This window comes from Danio rerio, chromosome 10, assembly GCF_049306965.1.
Source record: "Danio rerio strain Tuebingen ecotype United States chromosome 10, GRCz12tu, whole genome shotgun sequence".
NCBI lineage: Eukaryota > Metazoa > Chordata > Actinopteri > Cypriniformes > Danionidae > Danio > Danio rerio.
The window spans coordinates 30082508-30100885 of NC_133185.1; the positions used below are offsets into that span (position 1 = coordinate 30082508).

The 18378-nt window shown below is 36.9% G+C and overlaps 1 protein-coding gene across 3 annotated transcripts in view; it reads right to left on the bottom strand.

Moving 5' to 3' along the window:
• Positions 1 to 528: 528 nt before the first annotated feature.
• The window catches only part of fat3b (FAT atypical cadherin 3b), a 114095-nt gene continuing 96245 nt past the window's right edge, over positions 529 to 18378 (bottom strand). Inside the window, exons 27-31 of one of the 3 annotated variants that reach the window (XM_009305303.5) lie at positions 16311 to 16412; positions 11835 to 11894; positions 5833 to 5871; positions 5515 to 5580; positions 529 to 3627 (exon numbers count right to left, since the gene is read on the bottom strand). In XM_009305303.5, the coding sequence (XP_009303578.3) occupies positions 3068 to 3627; positions 5515 to 5580; positions 5833 to 5871; positions 11835 to 11894; positions 16311 to 16412 (827 nt within the window). In that variant the 3' untranslated portion in view covers positions 529 to 3067. The remainder of the gene's footprint in view (positions 3628 to 5514; positions 5581 to 5832; positions 5872 to 11834; positions 11895 to 16310; positions 16413 to 18378) is intronic. The other 2 variants (XM_017358050.4, XM_017358051.4) reach the window with 2 other exon arrangements.

Here is an 18378-nt window from a genome sequence, read left to right on the forward strand (position 1 = left end):
ACAGCACAAGAATACATAAACAGCTTTTCACTTGAGCTAAACGCACCTGTGCGCTTCCAGTCCTGGAATCATTTTGAGTACACACATTACCAGATCCATACAAACCTAAGCTTCGTTAATACTAATTAAACAGACTTGTTTTTCTCCACGGCTTCTACACAGGAATAAAACTTCTCTTCATCATGTGTCATAGCAAAACATTGGCAGTCCAAGGACATACTTAAACATTTATTTGGAAGATTTTAGGCCTGTTATCCACATCTATATCCAAAGGGCTGAAAATATATAATTTTTTTTTTTATAATTCAATGGACAAGGAGTAAGGATAAGTATTTTACAAATATATATTTTTACTATATTTCTATGTGATAAATTTCATATTTATTCAGGTCTAGAAAGTATACTTTTAAAATTGCCTCTTATATCCATGTTTTCGAAGACTCTCAATCCTAGCTCTATAATTAAAATATCACAACTAAATAAATACAAAAACATTGTTGAGTGGTTGGTCAATAAAATAAGCAGCATTTTGATTTGAATATTTTAGATTATTTTAATGCTAAGTTAAAACCATTTTGAGGCCCCTTATAAGTTGTAGCCTTCCTGGTTGAGAAACAACCCTGTATCCGGATTCCATCAATAACATATTTGGTTTCACAAACACAGTAGCATATCAACACAAACCCGGTATCAGACAGCTTCTTCAATGCACACATGAGAGTGTGTTAAATCCAACTAAGGGCTCATTGTGGATACGTACACCTGTCTACATTTCTGGAGAGGTTTGTCTGGCTGCATTTCACCTTTAAAATGAACACTACAGGGAGTATGATGTCACCAACGACAGAGTCACTAGCTGACCGCTCACCTCCGCATGGACGGCTTTTCCAGCATTACCAGTTTGCTCAGTTGCTCACTTCATACATTGTCTGACTTGGAATGCGGAGTTGACTGAGATGGTGAAGTCCGGTAAAGAATGGTTCCAGAAACCAGGTAACACAAAACCAAAAAATAAATCTATTAATAAATAAACAACAGGCTGAAAATTGGGTGAAATCACACCGACTTTTCTTTTTCTAGATTGCTTTTTAAAACACTATTGGTTGGGTTGGGAATAGGCAGTGCTTAATTTGTAAAATTGTAAATTGCGAGGTCCCGGAACAGATCTGGGTAATAAATCCGGCATGTTACCAGAGGAGGGAGAGGTGTAGCGAATGCGAAAGTGAAGAGTTGGTGGGGTGGGTGTTGTCGTGGATGAAGGTGAAGAGCAGGGAGGAGGGATGCGTGAAGAGGGAGTTCGGTAAAACGAGGTGCCGGATCATTTACATGAAAAGTGGACGCGTGAAAGGAATTTGTAATCATCAAAAAGTATAAACATCTGGTGGATTTGCAAAAAGTACAAGCAGACGTACCTAAGGTTATGTATTTCACTGTCCCCAGAAATGTAGACCTGGACACATATCCACAATGAGCCTGGGTTGATTACAACTATGCATGTTCTCACCAAGTTAACCCCCCAAAAATGTACCCACCATCATGTTGTTCCAAATCTTTATGAGTTTTTCTTAAAGATATCTTCTTTGGGTGTATGTTTGGAACAACATGACGGTGAGTAAATGATGGGGATTTTCACTTTTGGGTGAACAATTCCTTTCAAAAAGCACATGAAGAGGTGTCACTAATTAACAGTATGACTGAAGCCCAAAGTATACTTTTTAAGTGTAAACTAGAATGTGCATCAAAACAACACAGCACAAAATTTCTACGTAGGTTTACAACATATTTTCAGTTCACACAGGTGATTTGAGTTTTTCTTTACTACCTAGTTTGTATACCTTGAACCAAGCTGTATCACAATGTGAAAACACACACAAAAAACAAGGCTTGATAGACAAATATGTTCTCATATTTGTGGGAAATTGTTGTGCATCTCTCAGTGTGCTTCACAGAGGTACACAGTCTTCTTTACATGCACCAGACACTCTCCTACAAACTCTGACACAAGGACTTAATAATAATAAAATAAGTCTAAGCTAACTTAGACTTGTCATGGCATCTATATATTGCTGTTCTCTGGTGATCTGAAGCGCTTTTAATTCTCACTCGTTGCTTTGAATAAAAAGCATCTGCTTAATAGATATAAGTAAGATGTTATTAAGCACCTGTGTGAAATGACTTAAGACATTTTCACTTACACAAATTTGCAGACCTGTGCATTTAACTGTGGATGTGCAACACCTCCATTGGTACTGCAGTTTCCAGGATGGCAGGATGGCTCTCCAACTAAATACTACATACCTCTGCCTCAAGTATGCCTCTAGAATCTAGAAGTGAGAGGAGTGAGGTTTACTCACATAGCTCCTTCTAAATGTCCTCTGTTACACTCATGCACTTAAATCTCATTCCGATCCGGGTCACGGCACCAATGCAAACCCTGCAGTTCTACACACCATTGCTCAGAGTGAGATTTAAACACTTTTAGCATGGGAAGTAGCTGATCTTCATTACCCATTACTTTCACCAACCTAATCATTACTCATTAGGGGTCATAGCAAAATAGCAAAAAAATAACTCCCTCTTTTGGTTTTACTCGCACCAGGATTTAAACCTGTGGATCTACATGAGAAACATGTACTCCAACAAGGATGCTAGAAACTTTAGTGCATCTCGTAAGACAGAGGGGGGTGAGGTTTACTTACACAACTCCCATTATTTTTTCCACGTTACACTCTCCCCTGCTAAACTGGTCTACATTACACCCCACCCTCCCCCAAAAGCCTCAGTACAAAGAGGGTCATGGCACCAATGTAACCCATTTCGAATCCCTCAGAGCAAGATTTGATCTAACATCATTTGCTAGTGCAGCTACCTTGAGACCAGGGAAGTAAGCTTTACTCACACAGTTCCTACTATTTGGCATCTGTTACTTGCGTGAATACAGTTTAAAAAAGATGTATACTTTGGGCTTAAGGCTGCTTCCATTCCCAACAGATTAGCACACACTTTGACGTCAGTAGCATGATCACATGTATCGAGTAAAATTGAGCACTTTCTGTCAAGGTAATGGTCAATAATAATCTCTCATGTTGGACAGAGATGTCTTTGGGCTCTGACCCCGCAAACGAGCCCGAAGCGAAATCCTGCCCAGCCTGTCGATCTCCTGCTGGCTACCGAAGGTGTGAGCATCTTCCCAGACACGCGGACGCTCTTCCCAGGCAAGTAGAGGAGGGTGAGAAAGCAAGTATTGACTGGAGTGATGGTAGTCAGGTCTAGATCGTCCTTCACTAAATCCCAGCGGGTGAATAGTAGAGGCAGTGTCATAATGATCTGGATCACGATATTCTTCATAAACTGGTGAACCGTTATCATCCAGAGTTAAAGAAGTGTGGAAATCTCTCTGGCCATGGTACCGTCGTAACGGGTAGCCAGTCTGCAGCGATAGAGTGCTTCCGTCCAATCGAACGCTGCCGCCCAGACGGGTCGGTGTGCCACCTAGCCGTGAAGGGGTCAGTGGAGGTGGCGGAGCAGGGAGGGGTGGAGGTGGTGGTGTAGGGGTTTGGTCTCGAGGTGGTGATTCCATACCTGGCAGAGAGGTGTCATGCCAGTCTGATGTTTGCCATTGATAAGCTGGAAAATTACAAACATTGATAAGTATTATTACAACAATTTGCATTGTTCACAGATACAATTACAAATACTACTAATAATGGTGATAATAACAAAGAACAACAACAGTTGAAGAACCACTTTACCACTATTAATATAATAAAAATGATGATAATAAACAATGCCATACAAAAGTTTGCAGTTAGAACATTTTGTTTTTAAGAAAGTAACACATTTATACAGGTAGGTCCATAAATAGTTGGACAATATTAACATTTTTGCCTCTATACACCAACACAATAGATTTGAAATTAAATTAACAAGATGTGTTTTAACTGTCAGCTTTTATTTAAGGGTATTTACATCCAAATCAGGTGAACGCTGTAGAAATTACAACAGTTTGCATATGTGCCTCCCACTTGTTAAGGGTCCAAAAGTAATTGGACAATTGGCTTCTAAGCTTTTCTATGGCCAGGTGTGTGTTATTCCTCATTATCTCAATTACAAAAAGCAGATAAAAGGTCAAAAGTTCATTTCAAGTTAATTTCAGAGTATATTTTGCATTTGGAATTTGTTACTGTCAACTCTCAGGATGAGATCCAAAGAGCTGTTACTATCAGTCAAGCAAGCCAATGTTAAGCTGAAAAAACAAAACAAACCCATCAGAGAGATAGCAAAAACATTAGGTCTGGCCAAAACAACTGATTGAAACATTCTTTAAAAAGGAGGAATGCACCATCGAGCTCAGCAACACCAAAAGACCTGGAAGACTACAGAAACAACTGTGGTGGATGACCAAATAATTCTTTCCCTGGTGAAGAAAACACCCTTTACAACAGCTGGTCGGATTAAGAACACTCTCCAGGAGGCAGGTGTATGTGTGTCAGAGTCAAATATCAAGAGAAGACTTCACCAGAGTGAATAGAGAGGGTTCATCACGAGATGTAAACCATTGGTGAGTCTCAAAAACAAGAAGGCCAAATTATAAGTTATAAAAAACCTTCACAGTGCTGGAACAACATCCTATGGACAGATGAGATCAAGATTAACTTGTACCAGCGTGATGGGACAAGAAGAGTAAGGAGATGCATGGTGGTAGTAGTAGTGACATGGTGTGGGCATGTATGGCTGAAATAGAACTGGTTCTCTTGTATTGATGATGTGACTTCTGACAAAAACAGCAGGATGAATTCTGAAGTGTTTAAGGCAATATTTTCTGCTCATATTATGCCAAATACTTCGGAACTCATTGGGCGGTTCACAGTGCAGATAGAGAATGAACTAAAGCATACTGGAAAAGCAAGAAGTGGAATGTTATGTAATGGTCAAGTCAATCCCCTGACCTGAATTCAATTGAGCATGCATTTCACTTGCTGAAGACAAAACTTGAGGGAAAATGCCCTAAAAACAAGCAGGAACTGAAGACAGTTGTTGTCGAGGCTTGGCAGAGCACCACCAGGAATGAAACCTAATGTCTGTTGATGTCTATGTGTTCCAGACATCAGGCTGTATCAGACTGCAACCAAGTATTAAAAAGTGAACGTTTGGTTTATGATTATTTTTCGGTCTAATTATTTTTGGTCCCTTAACAAGTGGGAGGTACATATGCAAACTGTTGTAATTCCTACAGCGTTCACCTGATTTGGATGTAAATACCGTCAAATTAAAGCTCACAGCCTGCAGTTAAAGCAGATCCCTTTTGTTTCATTTCAAATCCATTGCATTGGTGTATAGAGCCAAAAAATGTTAGAATTGTGTCAATGTCCAAATATTTATGGACCTAATTGTATAGTTGTAATATACCTAATTTATACCTTACTGTGTGTATGTATATATGCAAATGTTAAATACACAAGGTGCATTTATGATCTAAGCTATTTTTGAATCTCACTAAATTTGAGCTCTTACAATTCATAAAATACTCTTTGATGAAATCCAAGCATATCTCATCCTCACAGTGAAGGTGTGGGCTTGCTGTGAAGAGACATAAAATGGAAAAATGTTTCAGGGGTGCATTTTAATGAGTAATGAGATGAAAACAAATAAACAACAAAGAGCCCAATCAAAAACAAAAACAGTCAGAACAATCAACTTGCTTATGCTTGATGAAATACTTCAGGATGGAACTTTTTTTATATGGGATGCAAGTAAAGGTTTATAAACACGTCTGACCAAGTGAAACAAAGTAAAATGGAACATCAAAACCAAACAAAAAAGTGAACTCACAGGTTCTACTGTGAGGCTGCATGTCACCCAGACCTGCAACTGTTGGGAGAGAGGAAAACACATCATGATTCACCGCTTATGAAATAACATCCTCAGCATTTGTATCCAGTTTGAGCATTAGATCAGTTCTTGCTCATTTAAAAGTTTATTTATATAGGTATATTGTATAACTTAAAAGTTCTTAAATGAAAAGTTTTAAAGAACTCAAATTTTGGCCTTTTTACAAGATGTAAAATAAGACGTGTCTGTGAAGTTTCAGGTTCAAATACCCATCATATAATTTATACCCAGTTGAAAATGTACATTTTTGGGTCAGAGAGAATTGTAGATGTTTTGGCACCTGTGCCTTTAAATGAAAATTAGCTGGCTCTCCATGCATACACTTGAAACATTTAGCTTCAGAGAAGGAAAACCAAGCCCGGATGGCAGGATAAACACAGACAAACAATAACTCAGACACAATGAAACAGAGACCCACACTCACAAATACTATAGTTTTTAGAGTAAGATGAATGAGCCACACAAAATGCTGTCACACCAATCAATGTGCACGGGCGCACATGCACACACACACAAACAAATTAGCACACATGTACACGCGTTTAACACGTTGTGCTGTTTTTGATCATCTACTCGCTGCAAATCTGTCAGGATGCAACTACATGGGTAAATATGCTGCTGCATAGAACCATAATATCTAAGTTACTTTACAAAATAAACCTGATTAAACCTCTACAATTCAGTATTCCTGTTGTGGGACTGAAGTGTATAGCTGTGTACACTATGCAGCTGTGGTCAGGGATGGGCAGTATTTATGATACAAGCATTTTAAATATGTAATTTAAATACGAAATAGTATTTTGTCATTTGTATTTGATAGGGTTTATGAAAATGGCAGAATATTTTGTCACAAATTACTTTAGTGTCTTGCATTTTTAAAATACTGTAAAATACTTTGTAAGAAATCTACATCAGGTCATCATATAAATGCACACTCTGATTGGTGCTTTGGATGTTATTGACTCCATTTAGAAGAATAATTTTCAAAATCTGAGGAGAAATAGTATACTGTACAAATAATAGTACTTGTGGATGGATTGCTGATGTCAAATGATTGTCGCTAAAACAAACAACATAAAAATAAGTCCTACAGTGGTCGATTCCTACAGTACTTCATTGGCTGTTTCAAAAGCAGCCAATTTGTGCCCAACAAACCCCACAATGTAAACTAAAAGTTTTGCACTGTCAAAAGAACCTGTGATAGCACCCAAAAGGCAGATGAAGATGCTAACATTGCACAAAAAGTTGGACTTCTGGACATTCTAAAGATACAGGGTGGGCTACACCTTAATAAAATGGGAATGGTTGGTGATATTAACGTCCTGTTTAGCACATTAGTATATGTGAGGGGGCAAACTTTTTAAGATGGGTGGTGACCATGGTGGCCTTTTTGAAGTCGGCTATTTTGGATCCAACGTTTGTTTTTTCAATAGGAAGAGGGTGATTTGACACATCAAACTTGTTGGGAATTTCACATAAAAAACAATGGTGTGCTTGGTTTTAATGTAACTTTATTCTTTCATGAGTTACATATAAAATGTGTTCAATGTGCTGCCCCTTGTGTTGAATAGTCAATGCAACTTTTCTCCCACTCTTCACACACTGATAGGAACACCGCTAGAAAAATGCCAGCACAGGCTTCCAGTATCCGCAGTTTCAGGTGCTGCACATCTTGTATCTCCGCCATTGTTTCATTGTAGCACACAATTTTTTTTCTTATGAAATTCCTAATAAGTTTGGTGTGTCAAATGACCTTCTTCCTATTGAATTAACAAAAGTAGACCATACATGGATGTGTGTGTGTGTGCCTGTGTGTGTGTGTGTGCGCGCGCACAAGTGAACTTTGTACATTGACATTAAGTGTGTGACTCATTGATGTCTCTACACAACAAATACTCATTGGTAAAGTTCTTACTGTAGTATTTCTCACAAACGCTACGTGAGATCTTCTTCCTAAGTCTGTCTGTCTGTTGTTTGACGCAACCGAGGGAGGAGATTAAGGCACGCAGAAAGACACGTAGAAATACAAGGGCGGGGCGGACTGTCCTTAAAGGCGCAGTACGATTAAACAGCCCCCTGGTGGAAAAATGTTTCAAATAAAATCTAGTAAAAGGTACAATGAAAAATCTGATGGGTGTTTTGAGCTGAAACTTTACCTACACATTCTGGAGACGCAAAACACTTATATTAAATCTGAAAAAAGTGGTAACCTAGGTGGCCTTTAAGGATTATTATGAGGCTGATGATTAATTAACAAAGACTCAAGTCGTTATGTTTGCACCATAATATGTAATCACTCCAAAACACTTTTACCATAGCAAAGCAATACATTTTACCATCACATATCTATGTGTATTTCTTTTCCAAATCTGAAACTGAATTGCATTTCCAGTGAGAAACGTTCAAAAAAACTCCTCAAAACTGTGTTAAAACTAAATGATTATTTTTTTAATTAACATAAAAGTACAAGTTAAGATTTAATGTAAGTGCTAAAGTACTTTCCAAGGCAGTAAAACATTTATTTTATAGCACAACTCATTGGCCAAAATGAGCATGCTTTATAGTGTCACTAACTGGATATTTTGAAACCGTTCTAAGACCCATAAAAATTGCTGATTCACGAAGATGTCCTACTTGAGTAAAATTACTGCGTTATTTAGCATAACCAACAAAAACAGTCCACTTTCATCCAGACCTCTGAGAGAGAAAGGTGGAGCCGTGAACTCCTCAGACAGCATGAATTACCATAGTATGTGTGAGTTTCAAGCAAACAGCTTGTGGTCGGGCAGGTTTAATTAGAAAGTGGTTCTGGTTTGCATTAAAACCAGGTCACTGCGGCTGATGCTGTTCTTCACCAACTAAAGGCTAGTTCAACAGTTCAGGTTTTCAATGCAGTTGGATTATGAGTGATTAGAGAGCGAATCTAAACCCTGGTTTTATACGATTCCAGAGTTGTGCAGTTTAATTAACAGCCCTAATCCTACTTTCTCCAGCATGGACTGAGCTCCTGCTTCATTGGACACGTCAGTTTCTGTGCTTTGGGATTTCACCTTCACCTTTTCATGCAGTGTGGGTTTTTAAGCCTTAAATAGGTTATTAACACTAAAACCTTCAGAGGTCATTGTATGCATAAAATCATACAAACATGTATGAATAGCATCCATAAATCGCCTTCTTTTATCTATTCAGACTTAAACTGTCTACCACAATATCAGTGGGTGTAAATAGGGGTCAAAAAAGGCAGCAAGAAAATAAAGTTATCAGACATAGCCCTACTGTAAAATTTGTATTATTGAAAAAATATTTCCCAAGTGATATTTAACACAGAGTTTTTATCCAACGTATTTTAACTATATTAGTTATTTCAGGGCTGTCATAAAAAACAACAACAAAATATTACTGTAAATCTGACTACAGTACATGGCACTCTGCTTAACTCTACATGTCAGTGCTTCTCTCGCTCAAGTGCTGCTTTCTATGATCAGTTTTTGCTCTTTGATGATGTTAAACTGTGTAATTGGACGTGGTTTCCAGGCAACTGATTTCCTAGAGGCGCCAGATGTCTCTCACATCAATCTTTCAACTCGTATGCGGAATTTCAAATCAATATTTCACATCCGTTTTATTTATTTGCTTAGTGGCCATGTAATAAGGTGAAAATACAGCTTTTTTACAAGATGTTGATAATGATTTTATTGGAAATTATTGATTATCTCAAAATAAAACCATAAACTAACAGTTATTACTTAATATTAAAAAACGGTTTTAAATAATAATAATAAAAAAATGAATATCAATAATATTAGCCTTTCTTAAAGGGCACCTATTTTACCCCTTTTTAAAGATTTAAGATAAGTCTTTCATGTCTCCAGAACGTGTCTGTAAAGCTTCAGCTCAAAATACCCATCAGATCATTTATTATACTTTTCTGAATCTGGGAAATTTGAGCTGTTATGACATTGTAGCTGTTTTTGTTGCCTGTGCCTTTAATGCAAATGAGCTGGTTCTCCCCACCCACTGTTCCCACATGTGTGTCAGAGGCAGAGCTATTGGGATCGCTTACTATTGCTGCAATGCATGTAGCCTTCACGTAGATAAACAGTACAGTGACAGACAAGAATGAAGCAGATCTCCCGTACTCCAGTAAGAACTTTCCCAAAGTTTATTTGATATATTTGTTGTGGAAGTCAAGACTTTTTGCACTGATGAAGCCTCATTCACACTAGCAGCGACTTTGTAGCTGCCTGTCGCTCTGGGTGGCGATCTGCTGCAAATGCAGGTCTGAGCACAGAGAATACAACTGGCCTCTGAGCGAGCTGAGAGAGGAACATGTGAGCTTTACTGGTGCTCCTATTGGCTGTCGCTCAAGAAAGTTGCTCTTCATTTGCATAAAGTTGAAGTATTCTTGTCTTTTTTGTGTCGCTCATCATAAACACATGTTCTCCAAATATTGCTGTCGCTCGCATAGGCAGAAGTCGCCAGATGTCACTTACTCTCTATTGATATAAACGGTCGCTTGTCACTTTGCCACTGCAAGTCGCTTGTAGAGAGAATGAGGCTTGAGACTTTGCATGTTTTTGCATGGCACATGTGACAAGATACACGTCTTTATTACAAACATGCACTGTTCGAAAATCATTTTAAACTTGTAAAACTCATTCTCGAGGTGCTGATGATCACAGAGAGCTGAACAGAGCTTTTAATCCCAGTTGCTTTGCGCATGTCCTGTCTTGTGGATATGATTATATGTGTTACTATGAAGACATGTTAATCGGTGGCTGTCATTCAATTTGGTTGCAGTAAGCCTCAAAATTGCAGGGATTTGGATCCTTTAAATTCATACATTTTAAAAAGAGAGATTTATTGTGTTTATATCATGACTGAACACTAAACCTAGACACAGTATGATTTTCATCATAGGTGCCCTATAAAATGTTTTTCTTTTCAGATTTTCTACAAAACAACAGCACTGTTCAATAACTTAATTATCCTAGCTAACCTAGTTAAGTCTTCAAATTGCACTTTAAGGCTAATGAATAGCATCTTGCAAAAATAAGTATAAATATTATGCACCATTCAAAAATTAATTTTAATTAGTATGTTACAAAGACTATTATGTTTATAATGTGCACCATCAAACAAGACTTAAGAAATATTTTTAAAAATAATAATTTGTAATTTCACAAGTGGGCTATTTATTTTTACTTCTACTGTACATATATTTCAGTAATAATGTAATCTGGTTTAAATGTTTTTCTTTTATCATTTTATAAGATGTAATAGTTTAGATTTATATATATATATATATATATATATATATATATATATATATATATATATATATATATATATATATAAAGCAGAAAATAAAGATAATATCATCATCACCATCATCATCATCATCATTAGAAAGAGAAAGAAAGAAAGAAATAGAAAAATGAATAAAGACAGAAAGACAGAAAGAAAGAAAGAAAGAAAGAAAGAAAGAAAGAAAGAAAGAAAAAGAAAAATGAAAGAAAGAAAGAAAAAAGAAAAAAGAAAAAAGAAAGAAAGAAATAGAAAAATGAAAAAAGACAGAAAGAAAGAAAGAGAAAAATGAAAGAAAGAAAAAGAAAAGAAAGACAGAAAGAAAGAAAGAAAGAAAGAAAGAAAGAAAAAAATGAAAAAGAAAGAAAGAAATAGAAAAATGAAAAAAGACAGAAAGAAAGAAAGAAAGAAAGAAAGAAAGAAAGAAAGAAAGAAAGAAAGAAAGAAAAAGAAAAACGAAAGAAAGAAAAAGAAAAGAAACAAAGAAAGAAAGAAGGAAAAAATAAAAAGAAAGTATGACTAAATGACAAAGATAGAAAGACAGGCAAGCAGACAAACAGACAAATGCAGACAGACAGACAGACAGACAGACAGATGACAGACAGATCATACCTATGGATAGATATATATCATACCTTCATTTTCAATGGTGTCCACTGCATTATTTACCAGTCGTATAACAGTCACTATGGAGGCTTCAAAGCATAAACAAGTGTAAACGTCAGTCAACAATGAACTAATGATCAAACATCAAACAAACACTTCAAACAAACATCAAGCCCTAAAAACCTTACATAAGCATTTATATAAATCACTGTGTTTCATTTCGTAATCCTCCGGCATCACGAAATCTGCTAAACAAAAGCAAGTGGACGTCAGATGTGTCAGACTAGCGTCTATTTTGTAAAGCTGAAGTGATACTACACTACTGAGTCATGATAGCAATCGCGTTTGGAGAGCAAATCAAAGGCAGATGGATTGTAATTACTGCTCTGACCTATTCAAGCTGTCACGTTGTTAGCGCAGGGTAGGGTTATTACTAATCCTCATGATTTCCTTTCGGAAAGATCAGGCAACACAAGTCATTCTAATTAGCTTAATGGAATCATCAGTTGCTTTTTTTGCATGAGATCGGGTCATTGTGGTACAGGTGGGGAGTTGAGAGTGTTTGTACAGGTTAATTTGATAATATCTTATGTGTGTGTTTGTGAGAAGGTAATGGAGTGACTTAGAGATGAATTATTGACTTCAATTTTTGTCTAGTATATACAGCCTTCACTTGTTCTAAAACTGTTAGAGTTTCTTTCTTCTGCTGAACACAAAGGAAAGTATTGTGAACAGTTAGAAACCTGTTACCTATGAGTTCCAAAATAGAAAAAACAAATACTATGGACGTCAGTTGTTACATGTTTTTAGCCTTCTTCAAAATATCTACTTTAATTTTCAAGTAAATAAAGAAACTCAAAGATTTTGAACTAATTGGGGTGAGTAAATAGTGAGTAAATCTTAATTTTTCCCTTTTTTTTACCAATATCTTGGTTTACCAATATCTTGGTTAAATTTATCAAATGACTTTTGAATAGTTTGTCCATTGTCATGAGACCGTCTTGATAAATTCCTTGGATCAAACCGAGAACATTGACATAATTTATTCCTTAATTGACACAACTTTCTGTCCACCATCTTGAATTAGTCTGAAAATCTGTTGTCTTGAACTCTCCATAGACCGTTAAGCTCAATTTCCATCCAAAATTGGCTCAGATCATGCTGGCAAAAAGTTGTAGAATTTTCCCGTTTCTCTGTAGCTTGTTGCAGTGCTTGTTTATGATGTGGCCGCTGGGCTGCTTGGCCCTGATAAGTGCTGCTTGCAGCTATAATTTGTATATTTTCCTTTATTGAACTTATCTATTATATTATATGCACTCCCCTAACAAATCATTCCAATAAGTTTTTAAAATGACAAACTCTTTACAAATATTCAGGCAACTAATCTTGTGAAATTGTACTAATCTTGTGAAATTGTACTAATATTGCAAAATAAATCTCAGAAAAAAAATATTGAAATGTTTTTCCACTATCATGGCCCTACTTCTAAGATAATTTATTTTATTTTTTAAGATACCATACGGTACAATGCCAGTTAAAGGATTATAGATTTGTAAAGAACACTGAATTTTAATAAACTTGTTCATTAGTTATAGAGCTGTTCAATTTAAACTTCTATCCAGATTAAAAACAATGTAAATTATAATATTATTATTTTTATTTTTATTTTTAATTCATTTTTTTGGAAAATTAAAAAAAAAAAAAAATTAAATATGCAAATTTAAAATAAATATATTGTAATTTAAGTTTTTTTCAGACAATTGGTCAGATTAAATAATGTATGTTTCATATAAACATATCTGAAAACTTAAAAAAAATTCTAATAATAAATAAATATTATATATTAAATAAATATATTAAATAAATAAATAAATATATATATATATATATATATATATATATATATATATATATATAATTTTTTATATATATATAATTAAATAATTATTTAATAATTACATTTTTAAATTATAACCAATGATTTTAATGACAACACTTTAAATTTAATAGAAATTGTGTGTGCATACACCAAAAAATATTAGATAATAGTCTTCGTGCAAGTCTCCTTACAATCGCATGCATACATATGTGGGCTGAGAAATAATGTTACATGTAACATTGTTGTACATTACAGACACATACTAAACCATAATTAGAAGCATTTAACTTAAGAGACTGCAGCTCTGCACAACACTTTTGGCCAGCGGAGCAATTAAAATGGTCGTGCCGAACTGAGTCTGATTCTCTCAAGGTTTTTTTTCTTCACTCTCCTTTTGGTGACGTTTTTTTTCCCTCTCCGCTGTCGCCACTGGCTTGCATGGTTCAGGATCTGAAAAGCTAGTCATCGATGAATTTGCTCTTCAGTGTTTGAACTCTCAATAATGACTTCAAACCAGAATGAACTGAGCTAAACTGAACTGAACTTAAACACAAAAACTGAACTACCCTGATCCAGTTACTATGACCATTTATGTGAAGCTGCTTTGACACAATCTACATTGTAAAAGCGCTATACAAATAAAGCTGAATTGAATTGAATTGAATTTAAAAAGAAAATGAAGCAATTAAGCATACACATATCATGAGCTGCAGTGACACTGGCTAAGGTTGCAGTATATTTCACTAATCACTATGTGAAAAACATATTAAGGTGACAGCCAGAGCACTTCAATTATTAATATTACATCCCTCTACAACGCAGGCAAATCACAGGTACTGTACACTCACCGGCCACTTTATTAGGTACACCTGTCCAACTGCTTGTTAACGCAAATTTCTAATCAGCCGATCACATGGCAGCAGCTCAATGCATTTAAGCATGTAGACATGGTCAAGATGATCTGCTGCAGGTCAAATCGAGCATCAGAATGGAAACGAAAGCTGATTTAAGCGACATTCAACATGGCATGGTTGTTGGTGCCAGACAGGCTGGACTGAGTATTTCAGAAACTGCTAATCTACTGGTATTTTCATGCACAACCATCTCTAGGGTTTATAGGGAATGGTCTGAAAAAGAGAAAATATCCAGTGAGCGGCAGTTCTGTGGGCACAAATGCCTTGTTGATCCCAGAGGTCAGAGGAGAATGGCCAGACTGGTTTAAGCTGATAAAAAGGCAACAGTAACTCAAATAACCATTCGTTACAACCAAGGTATGCAGAAGAGCACCTCTGAATGCACAACATGTCCAACCTTGAGGCTGATGGGCTAGGAATGTGCAGGAAACTGACACTACAGTTCACACAGGCTCACCAAAATTGGACAACAGAAGGCACACTTCTGGCACACTTTGGGCCTATTAGTACCAATTGAGCATCATTTCAACGCCACAGCCTACCTGAGTACTGTTCCTGACCATGTCCATCCCTTTATGACCACAGTGTGTTCATCTTCTGATGGCTACTTCAAGCAAGATAAAGTGCCATGTCATAAAGCGCAAATCATCTCAGACTGGTTTCTTAAACATGATAATGAGTTCACTGAACTCAAATGGCCTCCACAGTCACCTGATCTCAATTCAATAAAGCATCTTTGGGATGCAATGGAACGGGAGATTCGCATTAAAGATGTGCAGCTGACAAATCTGCAGCAACTGTGTGATGCAATCATGTCAACATGGACCAAAATCTCAGTAATATTTCCATTACCTTGTTGAATCTATGCCATGAAAGATTAAGGCAGTTCTGGAGGCAAAAAAGGGTCCAACCCAGTACTAGGAATGTATACCTAATAAAGTGGCCAGTGAGTGTATATGTGACCAAATTTGACTAAATAATTTATATTGTTAGTCTATGGCTAATAAGCTGTTAGATTTCACTAACCAGTGTTTGAGTTGGAGGCTTAGAATAAATGTAACACATATATGCGGTATTTTTTTATATCAATGGAGCCACAGCATTAACATTTACATTATACGTATATATAAATTAATATTTAACATATTTTTGTCCGCTCTAAACATCTTGACTTTTATTGCACAGATATACAGTAAACATCCTGAACATTCCGCTAAACCCCTTTGTTAGTCATTCCATAACATATAAAAGTAATAGAGGTTTGGAATGTCACAAGAGTGAGTAACCGACTTCCCTCCGAACTCTTCCTTAAAGCATATCAAAAGCTGACTAACAAAAAAAACTGATGGGTGCAAAGAGACGAGGCTTATATAACACGAAGCGAGAAAACATCAATGTGAAGGGTTCATTCAGTATGTTATCTAATTGCACTGTGGTTTATTCAGAAGTTGCAGCTTTAATAATTTTTGTGAAACCATGGGGAATTGTGAAATGTATATTCCAGAGCCTAATAATCTACTGGTTAGGTAGAGTTAAAGCATAATAGAAAAAGATGCCCTAAAGAAACAATCCCCATTTAAAACCATCCACTGAACTTTTCCAGAGCAGCAAATTAAGCTTTGAAAAATGTTTAAGCAGTGGAAGGTTTTTTTTTTTTTTTATTTTGCAGGGTAAGCTGAGGATTTTTGGTTCTTGCAATGGTTGTATCTTACCGTTGTCGTCACAGGAATCGGACTGGAAAGACCTGAGGGAATGAGCCTCGCTGGTGCTGCTGTCAGAGAAGCCGGTGACCTCTTCTGCTGCGTTTACAGCTCCTGCAGGAGAATAAAGTGGCAGATTCTCACACAGATCCAAGTACGTGCCAGCGCATGCATTTCTGGTGTATAAGCACTCAACATATGCAAATACAGTTATAACAGAGTTATAGTTGTTGTCTTTTTTTGATTTTCACTGTGTTTGTGAATTTGTTTTTATACTTTGTCAATGTGTGGCAGTTACATGATTACAAAAAATTCACAGAATGATAACTGATTCTTTCTCCTTTCTGTTGTAAAAATTTCATGTCAGATTCATGTCAATGTCAACAAAATTATAAAGCCAATGTCAACAAAATGATAAAGTAGTAACACTAGGTCATGGGGAAACTGCCAAATAATATCTAGAATTCTTAATGTTTGTTTGTGTAATGCAGATATTCTCAGCCTTACTTAAGTCACCCTCAGATTTGAAGTAGATGATTTAAGTTGACATTAACAGTAAATTAAAGGTAATCCAAAAGTATTTGGATTACATTTACAATATGCAAGACAATTTTGATCATGCAATCCACTTGCGTCAAATCCAATTCCTGGAGGACCGCAGCTAGTTTTAGTTAGTTCCAGCCCTGCATCAACATACTGAAGCTGCAGTCACACTGGACTTTTCTCCTCATAGAATTCCATTCATACGCACGTGAATGTGTCAGACCGGAAACGCAAGCTCGTGCGACAAGTTTCATGACCTCTCTAGACAGAAATTTAAAATATGGGTTGTTTCTCAATATGCTTTCTTGTCTGTACTTGCGTTCTTGTGTCCTTGTGAAACGTCATCAACCGTCACCAAAGTACTGTTCCAATTCAAAGTTCACATCTTGCCAGGTACAGATAAAATTCCTGGATGTGTAATTGCTCTGCCCCTTTGGCCAAGGATCGAGAGGTGACCGAACTTGCGAAGCACAGGTATCCCTGAATGCATTGAAGCTAAACCAGCAAACGCTAATGGCGGAGGAGAAAACCCGCACGGTTTCTAAAAATACTCTTTTACTGTGTCACAAAATAAAGTTTTAACAGTTTTTCAGTTGAGAATGTAGTGGTTTTAAACTTGGCAGTTTATTCACAAAGATAGCGCGTCTTTGACGATGTGCCTCAGCTTCTTGTGCCCCTTCTCTTCTCCATCTACACGACATCTCTAGGACCAGTCATCCAGAGACATGGATTCTCCTACCACTGCTATGCTGATGATACCCAGCTATACCTCTCTTTTCACCCTGATGATCCCTCGGTTCCAGCTCGTATCTCAGCCTGCCTGTTGGACATTTCACACTGGATGAAAGATCATCATCTTCAGCTTAACCTCGGGAAAACGGAAATGCTTGAAGTTTCTGCCAATCCGACTCTACACCATAACTTTTCAATCCAGATGGATGGGGCAACCATTACTGCTTCCAAAATGGTGAAAAGCCTTGGAGTAACGATTGATGACCAACTAAACTTCTCTGACCACATTTCTAGAACTGCTCGATCTTGCAGATTCGCACTCTATAACATCAGAAAGGTCCGACCCTTCCTATCTGAACATGCAGCTCAACTCCTTGTTCAAGCTCTTGTTCTCTCCAAACTGGATTACTGCAACTCTCTACTAGCTGGGCTTCCAGCTAACTCTATCAAGCCTCTTCAGCTGCTCCAGAACGCAGCAGCACGAGTGGTCTTTAATGAACCTAAAAAAGCACATGTCACTCCGCTACTCACCCATTTGCACTGGCTGCCAGTTGCTGCTCGCATCAAATTTAAAGCTCTGATGTTTGCCTACAAAGTGACCTCTGGCTTTGCTCTTTCTTATCTGCTCTCACTTCTGCAGATTTATGTGTCCTCCAGAAACTTGTGTTCAGTGAATGAACGTCGCCTCGTGGTTCCATCCCAAAGAGGGAAGAAATTATTATCCCGAACTCTCGCATTCAATCTGCCCAGTTGGTGGAATGAACTCCCTAACTGCTTCAGAATGGCAGAGTCACTTGCTGTCTTC